This window comes from Sycon ciliatum, chromosome 3 (genome assembly GCF_964019385.1).
Source record: "Sycon ciliatum chromosome 3, ocSycCili1.1, whole genome shotgun sequence".
Taxonomy (NCBI): domain Eukaryota; kingdom Metazoa; phylum Porifera; class Calcarea; order Leucosolenida; family Sycettidae; genus Sycon; species Sycon ciliatum.
In genome coordinates, this window is record NC_088645.1 from 3,358,911 (window position 1) to 3,378,895 (window position 19,985).

General features: G+C 47.8%; 1 protein-coding gene across 2 annotated transcripts in view; it reads left to right on the plus strand.

Annotated features, from left to right (window-relative positions):
• LOC135811230 (tripartite motif-containing protein 2-like) overlaps positions 1–19,985 on the plus strand; it is a 154,794-nt gene that overhangs the window by 6,197 nt on the left and 128,612 nt on the right. For both annotated transcript variants that reach the window (XM_065324427.1, XM_065324428.1), the window contains exons 2-5: positions 2,714–3,011; positions 8,366–8,554; positions 13,987–14,175; positions 15,338–15,435. In XM_065324427.1, the coding sequence (XP_065180499.1) occupies positions 2,714–3,011; positions 8,366–8,554; positions 13,987–14,175; positions 15,338–15,435 (774 nt within the window). The remainder of the gene's footprint in view (positions 1–2,713; positions 3,012–8,365; positions 8,555–13,986; positions 14,176–15,337; positions 15,436–19,985) is intronic.

Below are 19,985 nucleotides of genomic sequence, written 5' to 3' on the forward strand. Positions count from 1 at the left end.
GGGGGGGGGGGGGGGCGCTTGTGTTGGTGCTTGAATTTTCCGGGAGTGGGTGGGAGGGGGTGTGCTTGTGTTGGTGCTTGTAGGGGTATTTCCGGGGGGAGGGGTGTTCGTGTTGGTGCTTGCAAGGGTATTTCCTTGGGGGCGGGGGGAGTAGGGTGCTTGTGTTGGTGCTTGTAGGGTTATTTCCGGGGGGGGGGGGGGGAGGGGATGATGCTTAGGGCCTGGCGGATAATGCTTGGAAAAGTAGCGTGTTCTGCTCGACATTCTGGTCGTATTCTGCCGGTATTGTGCCCCATTCTGCTCGTATTCTGCCGGATTCGACGGACCAAGCTTTAACCCATTCAACGCTAAAGACGTATATATTATTATATGTCTTTTTCAATGCCAAATAAGGAGTGCAGAGCCTCGGTTGAACCATATAACCCTCTGGCTACGGCTCTTCCTGCTCCGCTGCTCTTGTGTGTCGGACTGATAGCCCAAGATATCTGTATATCCACTAGACTATAGTGAGCTATAGGTACATGGTGTTGCGGGGTTGAATTCCTCAATGCCTCACTGGTCCGTATTGGGGAAATATGCTTGTTGACAGCAGCAGGTATTTTGTTGGTGTTCCCGGGCGGATGGTTGATCTGTTTGCTAACGTAGAGGGGTTGTCATTTGGCTTTCGGAGAGGTTGAAATGTCCCCATACCCAGGTTCATGGTGATATCCAAGAAATCCACTACTGTATTAAAGTTTGGTTCGATAGTCATTCCCAGGTCAAAGCGCTTGAAGATCTATATCCACGTTGTTTGAGAGCTAGTTGAGCTGAAAAGTGCCCACAACCTTACCGGTCTTGGCACCATCATAGCCGCATATCGTTCCATCGAACATATAGTGTCCTTGTCTTATATCCTGGGATGACCGCTATCATAAAAAGGAGCAATTTTCGGCCGTGAATGATGTCCATATCTTGCTGCTTGATTGCAGTGAACTGCTGTGCAAACGATAGAGCAGAGAACAAAGGATTCGCTAACCAATCAAGGGTGAAATTCTACCACATCAAAGCATAGTAACGTGTGCTGTGCTGCTTGTCTGGTATCTCCTTAATTAGGCCACTGAATCACACAGGACATACAGGACATGGTGTGTCTCCATAGGTTTACTTCTGTTTGGCCACGCATAGCAGCCATAATTCTCTCCAGTACCATGTAGTATTGTTCTCTATATAGTTTGGACGATGAGATAATAGAAGAGTAAACTGATGAGGAGCAAGAACATGCACAACCAGCAGGTCAGTGAAACACAAAGAAATTCCCGAGCCCTTGAGGGAAGCCCACCAAACGTTCTGGCCTACGGGTGATAGCCTGCATGACGTACATACGGCATGCAGCGCATACGGTCAAAAGTGTACAGTGGTGTACGCATAACAGTCAGAATATTACTACATCTCCCCTTTTAAGGTGCGCAGCAAGAGAGAGAGAGAGAGAGAGAGAGAGAGAGAGAGAGAGAGAGAGAGAGAGAGAGAGAGAGAGAGAGAGAGAGAGAGAGAGAGAGAGAGAGAGAGAGAGAGAGAGAGAGAGAGAGAGAGAGAGAGAGAGAGAGAGAGAGAGAGAGAGAGAGAGAGAGAGAGAGAGAGAGAGAGAGAGAGAGAGAGAGAGAGAGAGAGAGAGAGAGAGAGAGAGAGAAGCAGGAAAAAAGCTAAAGACAAAAGAGTGGCGCGAAATGGCTAATAGAATCTGTCAAGACTGTGCCATGTGAAGAGAAAAAGAGTCTGAGAGACATCATGCAAGTATCCTGGGAAGCAATCTGAAGAAATAACAGAGTTCAGTATATCTGATGGGTGTGTGAACAGCAAGTCCAGAATGGGTGACTCTATCTGAACCAACAGGAACGGACACACCCACTTCGGACTTGGCCGGTTTAATGAGTCTGTAGGGCAGCGCTCTAGCGAAGTTGTCCTTAGTGTCTTTGAGCACTATCACTTAATGCTTCTGACTTAGCCTGTACGTACATGGCAAGATTTAGACCCTCTGTGATCTTCTTTGCCTCGCTGCTGACTTCATCGTATGCTTGCTCAGGCGTGATCATAGAGTTTTGTTGCTATTGTCTTTCATCAGCTTGCGGTATTGCTACTTACTACAGGTTTGGGGTTTTATCGGCTTTCACGATGATTTCCTGAACTGGAATTGCAATATTATGAATGGCTATATGTTAACCTTTACACACTGGCCTTATTTTTGATTCTGGTTATCAGATTTCCATAACCTTGGCCTGTGTAGAAAGACCCCTTCCTCTGCACAGAGAACAATGAGCCCAATCTCAACACCACATTTGTCACATATCAAATACTGCAGTGCCTCGAATAGTCCACCAAGCTGAATATACCAGCAAATTCTCTCGATGCCAGCCATTTCACACTCATTCATCGCAGAATGCTCCAATTGCGCAACGCTCCATTGTAGCCTATTGGCAATTGTTGCATTGGAGAGCTGCGCTGCTCTCCTTCTTTCCTGGTATTTTAATTGTGAAATTTCGTCAAGAACGGTAGAAGTTGTGAGCATTTCAGTGCAAGCAACTACATCGACCAAAAACAGATGATTTTGTATGGTCTTGTATCAGAGGGTTAAACTATCTTCTCCACGCTGCTTTTATATACATTTTTTCCTACTGACAATCTTCATTGCTTGCTCTGTTGTGTGGTTTCATGTTTGTCTTTTACCCGATTTACGCAGACTGCATCTCCACTGGAAGAATCTCTGGGTGCTTCTGCAGGCCTCGTTACCACTATACTCGACACTGTGAGGAGTGTGTCAACTGCCGTACGGGATCTCTCCACATCTCAGCAGCAACTAGGCACCAGGTTGGAAAATCTCTCTGCACAGGTTGAAGTCACCAACAACCGCATGACTCAGGTCCAGCAGGAGGTCTCTGCTGAAGCTCGCACAACCAACGACAAGATGGATGAAATACAACTGGAAGCCCGGACTACCTATGAACAAGTGGCACAGCTGAGCGACACAATGGCGAGAGGTAAATTATTTGCTGTCAATATTTCTGCTGAAATGATGTAAACGCTCCGATGTAGTGTCATCATAAATCAGGGAATGTTGGTTAAAACACAAGTGGGGAAATGGCCGTAAACACATGCCTGCCCACACAACCCTATCTAAAAATGGGAAATTCTGGAACCAGGGTTTTTTCTCCCTCTACAATGATCTGCTTTTAGGTTTGTCACATCGCATGTAAAGAAGTCAAAAATTGCCCGTTGGGTGATCTATCGTCGACAGAGCAAAGACCTCCAGCAACATCACAAACAGGTCCCCGCTCAAGTTACCCTCCAGTATAGCCTTCCATTCACCAGCACTTGGCACCTCCCACCCACCAGAACCAACTGTTGTGCAGACTCCCCACTGTACAAGTCCCTATAATACTATTGTAGTGACAGACTCCAAACTGTACAAGTCCCTATAATACTATTGTAGTGACAGACTCCACACGGTACAAGTCCCTATAATACTATTGTAGTGGCGCACGTAAAGTCACATGAGCTTATCAGTGAGTGTTTTGCGTTAGGGGTCGTCCGTAATTTTCGAAAAATTAAAAAATCCGTCCTCGTGCAAAATTGTCTCTGACCCACCCACCCACCCCCCATTTTTCCCATTAATTTTTTGATTTTTACCGATGCCGGCATACCCAGCTCGAAAAATAAGAACTCCTGACCCCATGTTTTCTGACTGCACCTGTGTCAAGTACTAGTAGCTAAGTACAGTGAGTATTAGGTCTACCGACGTCCCGGCCATGCACCGTCCTACAACTACATGAAAAGTCATGTATATCATAGTAGTAGATACTGGTGTTAGCGACAATCGATCCTACACTACGTCTACAGTACCGTACACAGTCAGCTATAATCAGTGCAACAAGTGTATGAAAGTCACTGGAGCAAAAAAAAAAAAAAAAAAAAAAAAAAAAAAAAAAAAAAAGGTACGAAAAATCAAAAAATTAAATTCCGCCAGCACTCTTGACCACCCACCCCCTTTTTGCCTGAGGACGGATTTTTTAATTTTTCGAAAAATACGGACGACCCCTTATTTGCTTTTTTTTGCGGGTCGTTTTGTCTCACACATAGGCGCATGCGCTTGAGTTGCAAGTGTACCGGTACCATGCATAATTATGCACATATGCATTTTAACCATGTGAACATGGTGTTTTTGTGGTGTGTGTACGTCACGGGGTGGACTGCATCTAGGTTCACTTAGAAGCCCATGCGCTTATTTGTGAGGGCGCGCTTATGCCCGGCACATATAGGCACATGCGCTTATATGCGCGTCACAACGGTACGATGCCCTCCCTGCTAGCATTCGTGATGTTCCCTCCATCCCTGCTAGCATTCGTGATGTTCCCTCCATCCCTGCTAGCATTCGTGATGTTCCCTCCATCCCTGCTAGCATTCGTGATGTTCCCTCCATCCCTGCTAGTATTCGTGATGTTCCCTCCATCCCTGCTAGCATTCGTGATGTTCCCTCCATCCCTGCTAGCATTCGTGATGTTCCCTCCATCCCTGCTAGCATTTGTGATGTTCCCTCCATCCCTGCTAGCATTCGTGATGTTCCCTCCATCCCTGCTAGCATTCGTGATGTTCCCTCCATCCCTGCTAGCATTCGTGATGTTCCCTCCATCCCTGCTAGCATTCGTGATGTTCCCTCCATCCCTGCTAGCATTCGTGATGTTCCCTCCATCCCTGCTAGCATTCGTGATGTTCCCTCCATCCCTGCTAGCATTTGTGATGTTCCCTCCATCCCTGCTTTCAAACAAGAAATCTGCTCACTGCTGATTAACTCCATCTGCTGCTGCAGTGCACGCCCTCTCCCATACTTGCAAAATTCAAAGTGGCATACATTACTTTCCAACTGCATAACCCACAGCCCCACTCACAGCATCTCACCTTCTCATAAACTTATCTCTTATTGGCGATGGTGCCATCGTGAGAATAAAGAATTCAAACGTGCGGTCTGTACTTAGCTGAAAAGGAGAAGATGGATCCGCACTGATGCATCCACGCTTCTAAACAAAAACAAAAAAATGTCAAAATATGGACATCAGAATAAGTTTATTAATGCGATTAATAGTATAAGTGAAGCGGACATTACAAAATGATGAATGAGAATACATGTATCTAAAATGGTTGTTCCTAATCGATTTTCTTGAGACTATCATCAGGGAAAAATCGTCTCACAATAGAGGCTATACGGAAAACAAACTACTTATAGGTTATAGGATAGTGGGGAGTATACAAGGTGAGGTGTGAAGAAAAAAAAAAACTAAAGTGGGAGAGAATACGAAAGAAATTAGAAGAAAAGATGTGAGAGTGTTCAGACGGTGTGAGCTACTACAAAAGGTGAGTGAAATGAAGGCGTGGAAGCAGGTGACTGTGATAGAGTGAGGAAGTGTGAGGTGTAGGTGTATGCGAATGAATATGTGTGTGAATGCTAGGTGAAGAGTCTCAATTTTGTGACATTTTCTTTCTGAATGCATAGATTAGGATTGTGTTTACGGATGAAAACAGCTTCTAATACCTTAAGTTCACGAAACCTACGAGCACGGCACAAAACAGTGAAGCATGAATCGTCATACACTGAGCGGCATTGGCTACTAGACAAGAGGTGTTTTTTAATTGCTGACCCTTTCGTTGTGCTCTCACCTTCAGTCCGGTCATCTTCATCTTGGTTGTCCAACTCACTCTCTTCATCACTGCTCACACCTTCTTCATCCTCTTCCTCTTCCATCCCGTCCTCTGCACCCGACGACAATCCCACGCTACTGCTCACTGCCAGTCCATGTCCGGTTGTAGATGCCATTACCAGCGCACGAGTCATGCTCCTTGTTACTGGTCTCCGTACCTGTGCTTGTCCATTTCCTACAGTCTCACGTAACTGTGCACTTGCAGTGGGTTCACCCGCTGCTGTAATAGTGTGGTTCTGTTGTGCAACTGGCACCTGTTTGCGGGGACGGCCTCTGCGGCCTACATCCCGCTCTGAAATTTACATGTGAACATGAGCAGTCAAACCGTTTGTCTTTTCTCGATGTGTTAGTCGAGAAAACGGAGATGGCTGTTTCAACTTCAGTATATCGAAAACCAACGTTCACCGGGCAATACATTGTCTACGACTCCTATTGCTCGACTTTATACAAAACTAATCTCGTACGAAATTTGATCATGCGCGCTAGGCGGATTTGCTCGCCTGATAAGCTTCAGCAAGAGCTTTGTTTCCTGAAGAAGGTATTCGTTCGGAATGGATATCCTGTTCAGCTCCTCAGTAAGCTGTTTAGTGAACCTGATATTCAGGTTGCCGAGCCTGAGTTTGGACCTGACCCATGTCGTGTATTTTTACGACTTCCATGGAAAGGTCAAATTTCGCTGGATGTGGCCCGCGCCGTGAGGACTGTGGTCAGACAAACCTATTTTGCCACAGCATTGACAACTGTCTTCACTACGGCCCGTGCGTTCACGGTGAAGAAGGATGTTCTTCCTACCCAACTAATTAGCCATGTAATCTATCATTTTGAATGTCGGCATTGTGATAGCCGATATGTAGGAAGAACCCTTCAGCACCTGAACGCACGCGTCAAACAACATGTACCATTGTACCTTTTGTCAGATGTAGCCAAAGCCCAGCGACCTGGGCGAGGCCGTCCCCGCAAACAGGTGCCAGTTGCACAACAGAACCACACTATTACAGCAGCGGGTGAACCCACTGCAAGTGCACAGTTACGTGAGACTGTAGGAAATGGACAAGCACAGGTACGGAGACCAGTAACAAGGAGCATGACTCGTGCGCTGGTAATGGCATCTACAACCGGACATGGACTGGCAGTGAGCAGTAGCGTGGGATTGTCGTCGGGTGCAGAGGACGGGATGGAAGAGGAAGAGGATGAAGAAGGTGTGAGCAGTGATGAAGAGAGTGAGTTGGACAACCAAGATGAAGATGACCGGACTGAAGGTGAGAGCACAACGAAAGGGTCAGCAATTAAAAAACACCTCTTGTCTAGTAGCCAATGCCGCTCAGTGTATGACGATTCATGCTTCACTGTTTTGTGCCGTGCTCGTAGGTTTCGTGAACTTAAGGTATTAGAAGCTGTTTTCATCCGTAAACACAATCCTAATCTATGCATTCAGAAAGAAAATGTCACAAAATTGAGACTCTTCACCTAGCATTCACACACATATTCATTCGCATACACCTACACCTCACACTTCCTCACTCTATCACAGTCACCTGCTTCCACGCCTTCATTTCACTCACCTTTTGTAGTAGCTCACACCGTCTGAACACTCTCACATCTTTTCTTCTAATTTCTTTCGTATTCTCTCCCACTTTAGTTTTTTTTTTTCTTCACACCTCACCTTGTATACTCCCCACTATCCTATAACCTATAAGTAGTTTGTTTTCCGTATAGCCTCTATTGTGAGACGATTTTTCCCTGATGATAGTCTCAAGAAAATCGATTAGGAACAACCATTTTAGATACATGTATTCTCATTCATCATTTTGTAATGTCCGCTTCACTTATACTATTAATCGCATTAATAAAGTTATTGTCTCCTCGTCGCCTTTTCATCAGAATAAGTGAAAACTCACGAGCACGACAATTCACGAATAGCGACAGAATTTCCATGCCCAGAGCAAAGTCCCATCTAACTCTATTAAAAAAATATGTCCGCAGATTGAGTAACTGTACTTCGGGTATCAGGACACTTCTCGAATAAGGACACTTTTCTGATGCCCCGCCAAGTGTTGTTATAACCAAAGTTGACTTAGTCACCTGGCCGCCATTGCTGAGACTTGACTTTCACCTCTCCTTCTTTTCAACTCACATGTAAATTGACACCATCTGCATCATGTCTCACTAACTTTCATGTTAGACTAAACTAGTTGCCTGGAAATATGTTTGCAGCCAGGTGATGTAGAGGTTATCAGTTGTCTGAGATTGCCTGAGTCTTGCTATGCGCATCAAACAGAGCGTTACAACAATGATATAGCCGGTTGTCTCTGTTTTCTCTGCCTTTGTGGCCGTGTGTGTGTGTGTGTGTGTGTGTGTGTGTGTGTGTGCGTGCGTGCCCATGTGTGCATGTGTGCGTGCACATGTGTGCTTGTGTGCGTGCACATGTGTGCGTGTGTTTTGTGGGAAGGTGTTTGTCTGCTGTGTGTGTGTGTGTGTGTGTGTGTGTGTGTGTCTGTGTGTCTGTGTGTATGTGTGTGTGTGTGTATATACATGTATATGCGTGTGTGTGTGTGTGTACTCGTGCATTCGTACATGGGTGCATACACATGTGTGTGCATATGAGAGAGTATTTATGTGCACCTATCTTATCATGTATATAGGTGAACAAGATACAACTGCAGCATGTGAACGCATAGTGGAAATGCAAAACCAGACCAACACAACTGTCCGTCAACTACAGGAGCAAAGTGCTACAACCTCCACAAGCATTGGACAACTACTGGAGCACCAGCAAGACACTAGTGATAAGGTTTCACGTGTCTCAGCAGCTGTTACCACAATTCAACAAGGTGAGTACATTTTTTCCAAGGTCTACAGTAAAACCTATAACTAAAGACCAGTGTGACTAGTGACCAGTCTACCCCTACTGACCAGTGTGACTAGTGACCAGTCTACCCCTACTGACCAGTGTGACTAGTGACCAGTCTATCCCTACTGACCAGTGTGACTAGTGACCAGTCTATCCCTACTGACCAGTGTGACTAGTGACCAGTCTATCCCTACTGACCAGTGTGACTAGTGACCAGTCTATCCCTACTGACCAGTGTGACTAGTGACCAGTCTACCCCTACTGACCAGTGTGACTAGTGACCAGTCTACCCCTACTGACCAGTGTGACTAGTGACCAGTCTACCCCTACTGACCAGTGTGACTAGTGACCAGTCTATCCCTACTGACCAGTGTGACTAGTGACCAGTCTATCCCTACTGACCAGTGTGACTAGTGACCAGTCTACCCCTACTGACCAGTGTGACTAGTGACCAGTCTACCCCTACTGACCAGTGTGACTAGTGACCAGTCTACCCCTACTGACCAGTGTGACCAGTGACCAGTCTACCCCTACTGACCAGTGTGACCAGTGACCAGTCTACCCCTACTGACCAGTGTGGCTAGTGACCAGTCTACCCCTACTGACCAGTGTGACTAGTGACCAGTCTATCCCTACTGACCAGTGTGACTAATGACCAGTCTATCCCTACTGACCAGTGTGACTAGTGACCAGTCTACCCCTACTGACCAGTGTGACTAGTGACCAGTCTACCCCTACTGACCAGTGTGACTAGTGACCAGTCTACCCCTACTGACCAGTGTGACTAGTGACCAGTCTATCCCTACTGACCAGTGTGACTAGTGACCAGTCTACCCCTACTGACCAGTGTGACTAGTGACCAGTCTACCCCTACTGACCAGTGTGACCAGTGACCAGTCTACCCCTACTGACCAGTGTGACCAGTGACCAGTCTACCCCTACTGACCAGTGTGGCTAGTGACCAGTCTACCCCTACTGACCAGCGTGACTAGTGACCAGTCTATCCCTACTGACCAGTGTGACTAGTGACCAGTCTACCCCTACTGACCAGTGTGACTAGTGACCAGTCTATCCCTACTGACCAGTGTGACTAGTGACCAATCTCCCCCTACTGACCAGTGTGACTAGTGACCAGTCTACCCCTACTGACCAGTGTGACTAGTGACCAGTCTATCCCTACTGACCAGTGTGACTAGTGACCAGTCTATCCCTACTGACCAGTGTGACTAGTGACCAGTCTACCCCTACTGACCAGTGTGACTAGTGACCAGTCTACCCCTACTGACCAGTGTGACTAGTGACCAGTCTACCCCTACTTAACAGGGTGACTAGTGACCAGTCTACCCCTACTGACCAGTGTGATTAGTGACCAGTCTATCCCTACTGACCAGTGTGACTAGTGACCAGTCTATCCCTACTGACCAGTGTGACTAGTGACCAGTCTATCCCTACTGACCAGTGTAACTAGTGACCAGTCTACCCCTACTGACCAGTGTGACTAGTGACCAGTCTACCCCTACTGACCAGTGTGACTAGTGACCAGTCTACCCCTACTGACCAGTGTGACTAGTGACCAGTCTACCCCTACTGACCAGTGTGACTAGTGACCAGTCTATCCCTACTGACCAGTGTGACTAGTGACCAGTCTACCCCTACTGACCAGTGTGACTAGTGACCAGTCTATCCCTACTGACCAGTGTGACTAGTGACCAGTCTACCCCTACTGACCAGTGTGACTAGTGACCAGTCTATCCCTACTGACCAGTGTGACTAGTGACCAGTCTACCCCTACTGACCAGTGTGACTAGTGACCAGTCTATCCCTACTGACCAGTGTGACTAGTGACCAATCTATCCCTACTGACCAGTGTGACTAGTGACCAGTCTACCCCTACTGACCAGTGTGACTAGTGACCAGTCTACCCCTACTGACCAGTGTGACTAGTGACCAGTCTACCCCTACTGACCAGTGTGGCTAGTGACCAGTCTATCCCTACTGACCAGTGTGACTAGTGACCAGTCTACCCCTACTGACCAGTGTGACTAGTGACCAGTCTACCCCTACTGACCAGTGTGGCTAGTGACCAGTCTATCCCTACTGACCAGTGTGGCTAGTGACCAGTCTACCCCTACTGACCAGTGTGACTAGTGACCAGTCTACCCCTACTGACCAGTGTGACTAGTGACCAGTCTACCCCTACTGACCAGTGTGACTAGTGACCAGTCTACCCCTACTGACCAGTGTGACTAGTGACCAGTCTATCCCTACTGACCAGTGTGACTAGTGACCAGTCTACCCCTACTGACCAGTGTGACTAGTGACCAGTCTATCCCTACTGACCAGTGTGACTAGTGACCAGTCTACCCCTACTGACCAGTGTGACTAGTGACCAGTCTATCCCTACTGACCAGTGTGACTAGTGACCAGTCCACCCCTACTGACCAGTGTGACTAGTGACCAGTCCACCCCTACTGACCAGTGTGACTAGTGACCAGTCTATCCCTACTGACCAGTGTGACTAGTGACCAGTCTATCCCTACTGACCAGTGTGACTAGTGACCAGTCTATCCCTACTGACCAGTGTGACTAGTGACCAGTCTACCCCTACTGACCAGTGTGACTAGTGACCAGTCTACCCCTACTGACCAGTGTGACTAGTGACCAGTCTATCCCTACTGACCAGTGTGACTAGTGACCAGTCTACCCTTACTGACCAGTGTGACTAGTGACCAGTCTATCCCTACTGACCAGTGTGACTAGTGACCAGTCTACCCCTACTGACCAGTGTGACTAGTGACCAGTCTATCCCTACTGACCAGTGTGACTAGTGACCAATCTCCCCCTACTGACCAGTGTGACTAGTGACCAGTCTACCCCTACTGACCAGTGTGACTAGTGACCAGTCTATCCCTACTGACCAGTGTGACTAGTGACCAGTCTATCCCTACTGACCAGTGTGACTAGTGACCAGTCTACCCCTACTGACCAGTGTGACTAGTGACCAGTCTATCCCTACTGACCAGTTTGACTAGTGACCAGTCTACCCCTACTTAACAGGGTGACTAGTGACCAGTCTACCCCTACTGACCAGTGTGATTAGTGACCAGTCTATCCCTACTGACCAGTGTGACTAGTGACCAGTCTATCCCTACTGACCAGTGTGACTAGTGACCAGTCTACCCCTACTGACCAGTGTGACTAGTGACCAGTCTACCCCTACTGACCAGTGTGACTAGTGACCAGTCTACCCCTACTGACCAGTGTGACTAGTGACCAGTCTACCCCTACTGACCAGTGTGACTAGTGACCAGTCTACCCCTGCTGACCAGTGTGCCTAGTGACCAGTCTATCCCTACTGACCAGTGTGACTAGTGACCAGTCTACCCCTACTGACCAGTGTGACTAGTGACCAGTCTATCCCTACTGACCAGTGTGACTAGTGACCAGTCTACCCCTACTGACCAGTGTGACTAGTGACCAGTCTATCCCTACTGACCAGTGTGACTAGTGACCAGTCTACCCCTACTGACCAGTGTGACTAGTGACCAGTCTATCCCTACTGACCAGTGTGACTAGTGACCAGTCTACCCCTACTGACCAGTGTGACTAGTGACCAGTCTATCCCTACTGACCAGTGTGACTAGTGACCAGTCTATCCCTACTGACCAGTGTGACTAGTGACCAGTCTACCCCTACTGACCAGTGTGACTAGTGACCAGTCTACCCCTACTGACCAGTGTGACTAGTGACCAGTCTACCCCTACTGACCAGTGTGGCTAGTGACCAGTCTACCCCTACTGACCAGTGTGACTAGTGACCAGTCTACCCCTACTGACCAGTGTGACTAGTGACCAGTCTACCCCTACTGACCAGTGTGACTAGTGACCAGTCTATCCCTACTGACCAGTGTGACTAGTGACCAGTCTATCCCTACTGACCAGTGTGACTAGTGACCAGTCTATCCCTACTGACCAGTATGACTAGTGACCAGTCTAGCCCTACTGACCAGTGTGACTAGTGACCAGTCTATCCCTACTGACCAGTGTGACTAGTGACCAGTCTATCCCTACTGACCAGTGTGACTAGTGACCAGTCTACCTCTACTGACCACTTTGCCGTGCATGTACGTTTCAACTAGCGACAAACTGATGAAAGAGCAGTAACCAACTTCTTGTCCCATTAAGCGGGCTGGCAGGTGATTGTGTGTGTGTGTGTGTGTTTGTGTGTGTGTGCGTGTGTGTGTGTGTGTGAAGCGATATTCCACGATGTAACACTGACAATATCCATCAAACGGTCAGCGTACAATGCTTGTGTGCTGTCGACTCTGCTCTATGTGTCCGAATGCTGGGTACCGCTACTGGCTGATGTTCATGCGCTGTCTGTCTTTCATCTCCGTTGTGTCTGCACCATTCTGGGCATCAGTCGTCAAGATGTATGGAATGACAAGATAACTAATGTTGAAGTTCTGGAGTGCTGGGGAGATACCTTGGACATGGAGTGTCGTCTCAGCAGACGTCGCCTTGAGTGGCTTGGTCATGTGGCAAGGATGGAGGATGAGCGCATCCCGAAGGTTCTACTGTTCGGTTCGTTTCCAAACAAGCGACCTGCCCATGGTCCGCGGAAAAGGTGGCGAGACTGTTTTCGGAGTGACGTCAAACCGCTTGACGACTGGTATGAAGTGGCCACCTCTTCTCGCTCCAAATGGCGCAAGGCTTACCGTTGTCTGCCAGACAAGCAGAACAGACCTCGACCATCACCGGTTGTGTGCCATACTTGTCACCGCTCCTTCAGTCGTGTAAGTGACAGGAAGCGACACAAGTGTACAGCTATGCGTGCCCTACCCGTAAGCCAACAGCCAGGAAGCTGTCACTGCGATCAGTGCGACAGATGGTTCCGGAGCAAGGGTGGATTTGCCCGACGCAAGTGCTCGCCAGCAACATCACCAGCAGAGGCATCTTCTGACACACTTGAGTCACCGGTTACAAACAATATGTCCTGCGAACGCTGCAGCTTCCACTGCGCCCGCTGCAACCGCTGTGTGCTATCGCGCCAAGGCATGAAACATCACAAGTGCAGCCGTGGCTCGGCCAGAGCATCCAATGCAGACCGTAGCTCCTTCTGCATCGTTTGCAATTGCGGTCGACGTTTTAGTAGACCACAGGGCCTATCCCGTCATCGCCCCTGAACCTGCTCAACCCCCATGGGGCGCACATAGCCAGAATATGGCATCGCGTCCAAGGTCCAAGGTGTGTGTGCGTGTGTGTGTGTGTGTGAGTGTGCGTGTATGTGTGTGTGTGTATGTGTGTGTTTGTGTGTGTGTGTGTGTGTGTACTTGTGCATTCGTACATGGGTGCATGTATTGGTGTGCATTTGAGAGAGTATTTATGTGTACCTATCTTATCATGTATATAGGTGAACAAGATACAACTGCAGCATGTGAACGCATAGTGGAAATGCAAAACCAGACCAACACAACTGTCCGTCAACTTCAGGAGCAAAGTGCTACAACCTCCACAAGCATTGGACAAATACTGGAGCACCAGCAAGACACTAGTGATAAGGTTTCACGTGTCTCAGCAGCTGTTATCACCATTCAACAAGGTGAGTACATTTTTTCAAGATCTACTGTAAAACCAAGAGTAGATAAACAAGAGTGTGCAACTCCGGATTTCTCCTGCACAATCTCCTGCACAATCTCCTGCACAATCTCCTGATATCCCCCCCCCCCCCCGCCGATGGCGGAATTTTTTGTTGACGTCACCTTTTTTCAGAAAAAACGCGCTTCTTGCCACAGAGCAGTGTGAGAGCACGTGCTGGGTACCGACATTGTAATGTAAGCCCGGCCAAGTGCACGAGGCAAAACTTTCCAAAAGACTAGCAGCGCGTGGGGGGGGTCGAAAGGAATACTTCAACAAAAAATTCCGCCGTGGGCCAACCCATCCGCGCGGATCCGGGAGTTGCACACTCTTCTTTATCTTCTCTTGGTAAAACCTAAAGATCAGTGTGACTAGTGACCAGTCTACCCCAACTGACCACTTGCCAGGCATGTACACTGTCATATTCAAAAATCACTGTGATTAGCGACAACCTTGTGAAATAAGAGAAACCAACTTTTCTTCTCTTTTTGGCCGGCGGGGGGGGGTGATGTGTGTGTGTGTGTATGTATGGTTGTGTGCATGTATGCAAGTGTAGTTAACGGCTGTTCTGTAGGAATCGGTGAAATCCGAAAAAAGTTGATGGTTGGCGCCCTAAACTTGCATACCTTTTGACGTATTAGAAAGGGTACGAATGCACCTCGGCTTGCACATGCACACATAACAGAGCTGGTGCAGGGAGATGGTGTTGCAATTAGGTTAGATTTCATTGAGCACAACTTTACCTTGCTGTTACGCAATATCTATATTGTGTGTGTAGGGATAGTATGGATATAAGAATAGCTATATTGTGTGTGTGTAGGGATAGTATGGATATAAGAATAGCTATATTGTGTGTGTAGTGATAGTATGGATATAAGAATAGCTATATTGTGTGTGTAGAGATAGTATGGATATAAGAATAGCTATATTGTGTGTGTAGGGATAGTATGGATATAAGAATAGCTATATTGTGTGTGTAGAGATAGTATGGATATAAGATTAGCTATATTGTGTGTGTAGAGATAGTATGGATATAAGAATAGCTATATTGTGTGTGTAGAGATAGTATGGATATTAATGGTCCCTGCTTGGAATTTGGCTTCGTGTTTTTGTTCACAACCTGACAGCTCAATCTGACATGCGCAGTGACTTGGATGGAAAAATCGGCGATGTGCAGTCATCAGTTACTGCTGTACCACCTACCGTGGAAGTCATTGTCAAAAAGGTGAGTTTTTGTCATACTAATTTAGTTAAACTCGGATGGGGAGCCAATTAAATTATGATAAAACGGAGAAGAAGAAATAAAATGAGTTATGACTAACTTTCCACCAACATATCCAGATCATATACAGTAAGGTCAGGTCGGGTCAGGTCGGGTCGGGTCGGGTCCGGTCGGGTCGGGTCGGGTCAGGTTGCCGAATGTCTCAGTACCCATTGTCAGTTGTGTGCCATTTTGGAGCACTCTCTGATCGTATATGATCTGGTTACGTTGGTGGACAGTTAGTCATAACTCGTAACATTAATTTTTGTCCTTCTCTTTTTACCACACCGTATTATCTCCATTACAAGCGCAGTGTCTTGTAGAAACCCAGTCTCTATTATAATCACACTACAAGAGTGCTTCTAAGATATACAAGTGCAGTCTCCAATATAAGTGCAGGGCTTAAAACAAACAATAGGAGGACAGAGAAAGTGTTATTACTCAGAGTTTCACGCACTAAGCGATCATCAGAAAACAGTAATGAGAAATCTGGATCAGTGTTGGTTTATATACTCACAAAGCAAAGTGTAAATAGCTGCAGCATGGCGCAAATCTAAAAGTTGTGAATGGCGGCAGTGCAAAGCATGAATGACAGCAGTGGTGAAAGGTGACAACCACTGGAGCTGGTTGTCTCTTACTTAATTAGGTGATGGCTGTAGATGGCTTAAAGTTCCGAAGGTAGTAGACCCAGGTGCTCGAAGTCCGTACACTTTTACAGTGTGTGTTTGCTGAGCTGAAACTCACACTACAATGATCACTTGCAAAAATCCTGCTCGTGGATGGAAGGTATCTTATCCAAGTTTGTTCTGAGGCCAGGCTCGATTGAACCAGGCCATCTTTCGATCCGATCTGTTTCTCTGGAGTTCGCTGATTTTTCATATCAAATTTTTGTGTCGCAGAGGGTACTCTAAGTCCGTACTGATCAGAGGAGACTCGAAATACACACATATTTCTGGTAATTGCTAACTTGCAATCCCTCGGTTACGATGAAAGCACCGAAGGGATATGTTTGGCATGTGCCTCCACCAGTATTTCTTGCAAAAGCGTAGTTCGTTGCCGAAATGCAAGCTGTTTTTAGTCGGCTCAGAGAAGAAGCAGCTGCGCTGTAAAAGCAGTGGTGGAGATGCCAGGAGTGTCAACCTTTCTACAAGGATTGGTGGTTCTCTGTAAATTCTTCTCCTCTGGCCATTGTCAGCTCTAAGCTGGCTCTTGATGATTGAGTGAAGGTCTGTTTGACGCTGTGTCCGTTCGAAATCGGTCTTGGCAAAGTTGATTTTTGCATGAAATGTAACCCAATTTGTACTTCGTATGGACACTCGAAAACCCACTCGCGTGGTATGGGACTTCTGCTTATCGTAGATCCCTGAAAATTGCTACGCGAGGAGAACATACCACACTGTCCCCTCCAAAAAATATTTGAGTCGAATACAATAACAATTTTTCTGCCAGGCAATCTTTTCTGCAACTGAACGCACAGGGCAGGTTGTGGGATAGCTGCTTGCGTGCAGTAACACTGTGCCACCAGCGCCCGACTGTGCCGTCTTCGTTACCCCTAGGGTGATCGTGACCTTCTACTCCGAGAGGGCGACATGGATCCTCTGAAGAGTCCTGTGAGTATCCACCGTTGTTGGTGATGGCGCCGTGTACTCGCTCACACGCATGAGCCCGTGGAAAGCTGTGAATACTGCTGTCCAGAGCATAGCCTTGTCTTGCGGTGCATAATGCGAGAACTCCAGAAATTCGCGGATAGCCTTGAGGTCGTTGGGTGTCACCGCACGTCTGGATGACAGAGGCACAGGCATTGGCCTGGACGTCAGCTTGTCACGGTCGATGCCCTTCAGCAAGGCCAGTATCCTGGGTGCTCTGAGCAGGTTCACCGGACCATCATTCAATACGAAGTGGTGACGGACGACTGCTAGGTATACCCTGATTGTCTTACCAGACAGTGACGCGGACAGTGACGTCATGAAAAGAACTATATCATTGACTGTCGGTGCCAGATGCCTGAAGCAAAGCTGCTGGGCAAACTGAATGTAGGACCTGACTCCAGGGCTGTAGGTCTGGCATGTCTGGGGCGCCACCGATTGGGCCAGGAGCCTGCTGGCTTGAGGGTCGACTATCTCCCTCCTGGTGGTGGCTGGAGGTGAATGATGTCGACCCCACCCATCTGCAATGTGGGGACACGGCAGCAGCACCAAACGCAGTGGATAATAAAATAATTAAGCAGTTAAGCCAGTACGAAGAGCAAAACATGACCTAACCATCGCATCGCTGTGTCCAGCTACAATGACTTTGAAGGCAAACTAACTGGCTGCTTGCGATACATATTCATTTGCCGGAGCATCCCGGTATTAATGCGCCGGTTTGGACGCGTTTGAGCATCCCGGCGCTCGCCTTACAATCATCAGCGTCCGTCGCCAGTTTGCGTATTTAGAGCATCCTGGTGCCAGCTATCCTAAATGTTGGAACGTTCTCCATTTGTTAGTGTTTGTCTTCGTTCAACATGTATATTACTCAGTATGTCGTAATTGGACACTGCTCGATTATTCTCACCTTGTGCGTTTCACTATTTGTAACGTGGCTCCTCTGCTTCAGTTTTCGTTCTATCTCTCTGGCAGGGGCAGCCACCACCCGTCTGGTGGGTGTCAGCATCCTCCGGCAGTTGCGCTGGGACTCTACGATACATTCTTGTTCTCCGATAATTAGAAATCTGCCTTTCTAGTTCTTCGCTGTTTGAATTATTATTAAATTTTATTTGTGCTGTTTCTTGCGGCACCCGCTTTTGTGTAGATTTGACCTTGTTTGCATGTCCGCGTGAGTACAAATGACATCATGCATTATTTTCTGTCACGTGTTTTGCTTTGCGATTATCGTTCAAGATGTTTGAACTGCGCCCGCTGGCCGATTTTCTTTGCTTGCTGTTTTCTTTGCCAGTCAAGCGTGGGGACGCTACGATGTCGTCCTCCTTGGCTGTGTGTCCGGTACGGGGCTGGGTACGTGCGTCTCCAGCTCTCCGTTCTTTGTTCGTTTTGAGTTGGATTCTTCAATGGTGTTTTGAGAACATTTTTGGTAATACCGTCTTCTAAATAGATCGATGCATACAATGGTTGTGTCTGATGTCAGTGTGGGTTTGCGAGGGAACCGGTGAAACATTTGGTTCTTCGAGCCTGATCCAACAGGTTTCGACTAGTAGTGTCAGCGGTGGTAATGGCGTTTCCGCCACCACCAGAGTTTGTGACTAGTAGTTTTACGCCACGCCATTATGGTACGAGCGTGGGTGAAACTCCTGTAGAGGAACTTGAGCACCGCTGGAAAGAGTTGATTTGTCGCAGAACAAACCTCCGTAGACGCCACACGCAGATCAGTAACCGCTTGCGAACACTGATTGCTTGCTCGTCGCCGTCTCGCCGATATTTGCAGCCTGATGTTCGTGAATTAGAATTTGTACGGTCAGAGCTGAATTCGGTTTTAGAAATTATGCGCAGCATGTTGGACTTCCAAGAGAGTGAGCAACTGCTCAATGAGTTGGACGAGTGGGAGGCGAAGTTTGATAAGGAGAGTGTTGGTGTGATGGCTGCTGCTGAGGCGATCTTGGATTCGCCTGTTGAGTCGGTTTCTGGCCAAGTGGCATCAGGCCAACAATCAGCAGTCGCAGAACAGGTTACCCCTGTGCCACCATTAACACCACCACACATGCGGCCTGGGCCACCTCTACCAGCACCACGCACACAGCCAACACCACCACCAAAGCCAAGTAGTCTGAGCAGTAGACTAAGTGTGACGTCAGTTGGTTATAGTGCTCCTGCCAGTAGACTTTCTGAGTGGTCTCCTCAACCAGAATCTGCTGTCGACCCCCATGTTAGCGATTGGCTTGCCAGTATGCAACGGCCACATGGAGTAAGCGCTTTTCGCCATCTGAAGCCACTAGAGCTGCCGAAACTTAGTGGCAGGACCCAGCAGTTGGTACGTTGGAAAGAAACATTTAAGCGCCTCGTGGACGAGGACTGCTTCGTCTCTGACGAATATAAACTAGCACGACTGAAGGAGGCGCTGCAGGGTAGCTCGGCCGAAGACATTATCGCGGATATGTTCGACGGTCCGGGTGCATACACTGCAGCCTGGACGGAGCTTGGGCGCTGGTTTGGTGGTTCCGATCGCCATCTTGCCTTGCAAGAGAGAGAGATTCTGAATCACCCACACATTGCCTCTGACAGGGACACCGAGTCTGTCCGAAAGTTTGCTATAAGTATAAAGCTCAGAAATGTGCTCATGAACCTGGACTTGGCTGGAGAAACGCCTGGCAGGGAGCTATTCCTAAGTGCGCTGGAGAAGCTACCCAGAATTGTAGTTATACGATTTTACGAACAACATCCAGACAGCAAATGCAACGCAACAACGTTGTCTAGCTGGTAAAACAGGTCCAGAACGCTAAGCGAGCCGATGACATCTTGGCGACAGTCGGCACAGAGAAGTTGAACAAGACACCTCCTGCGGTCCCGCCAAAGCCTAGGGCA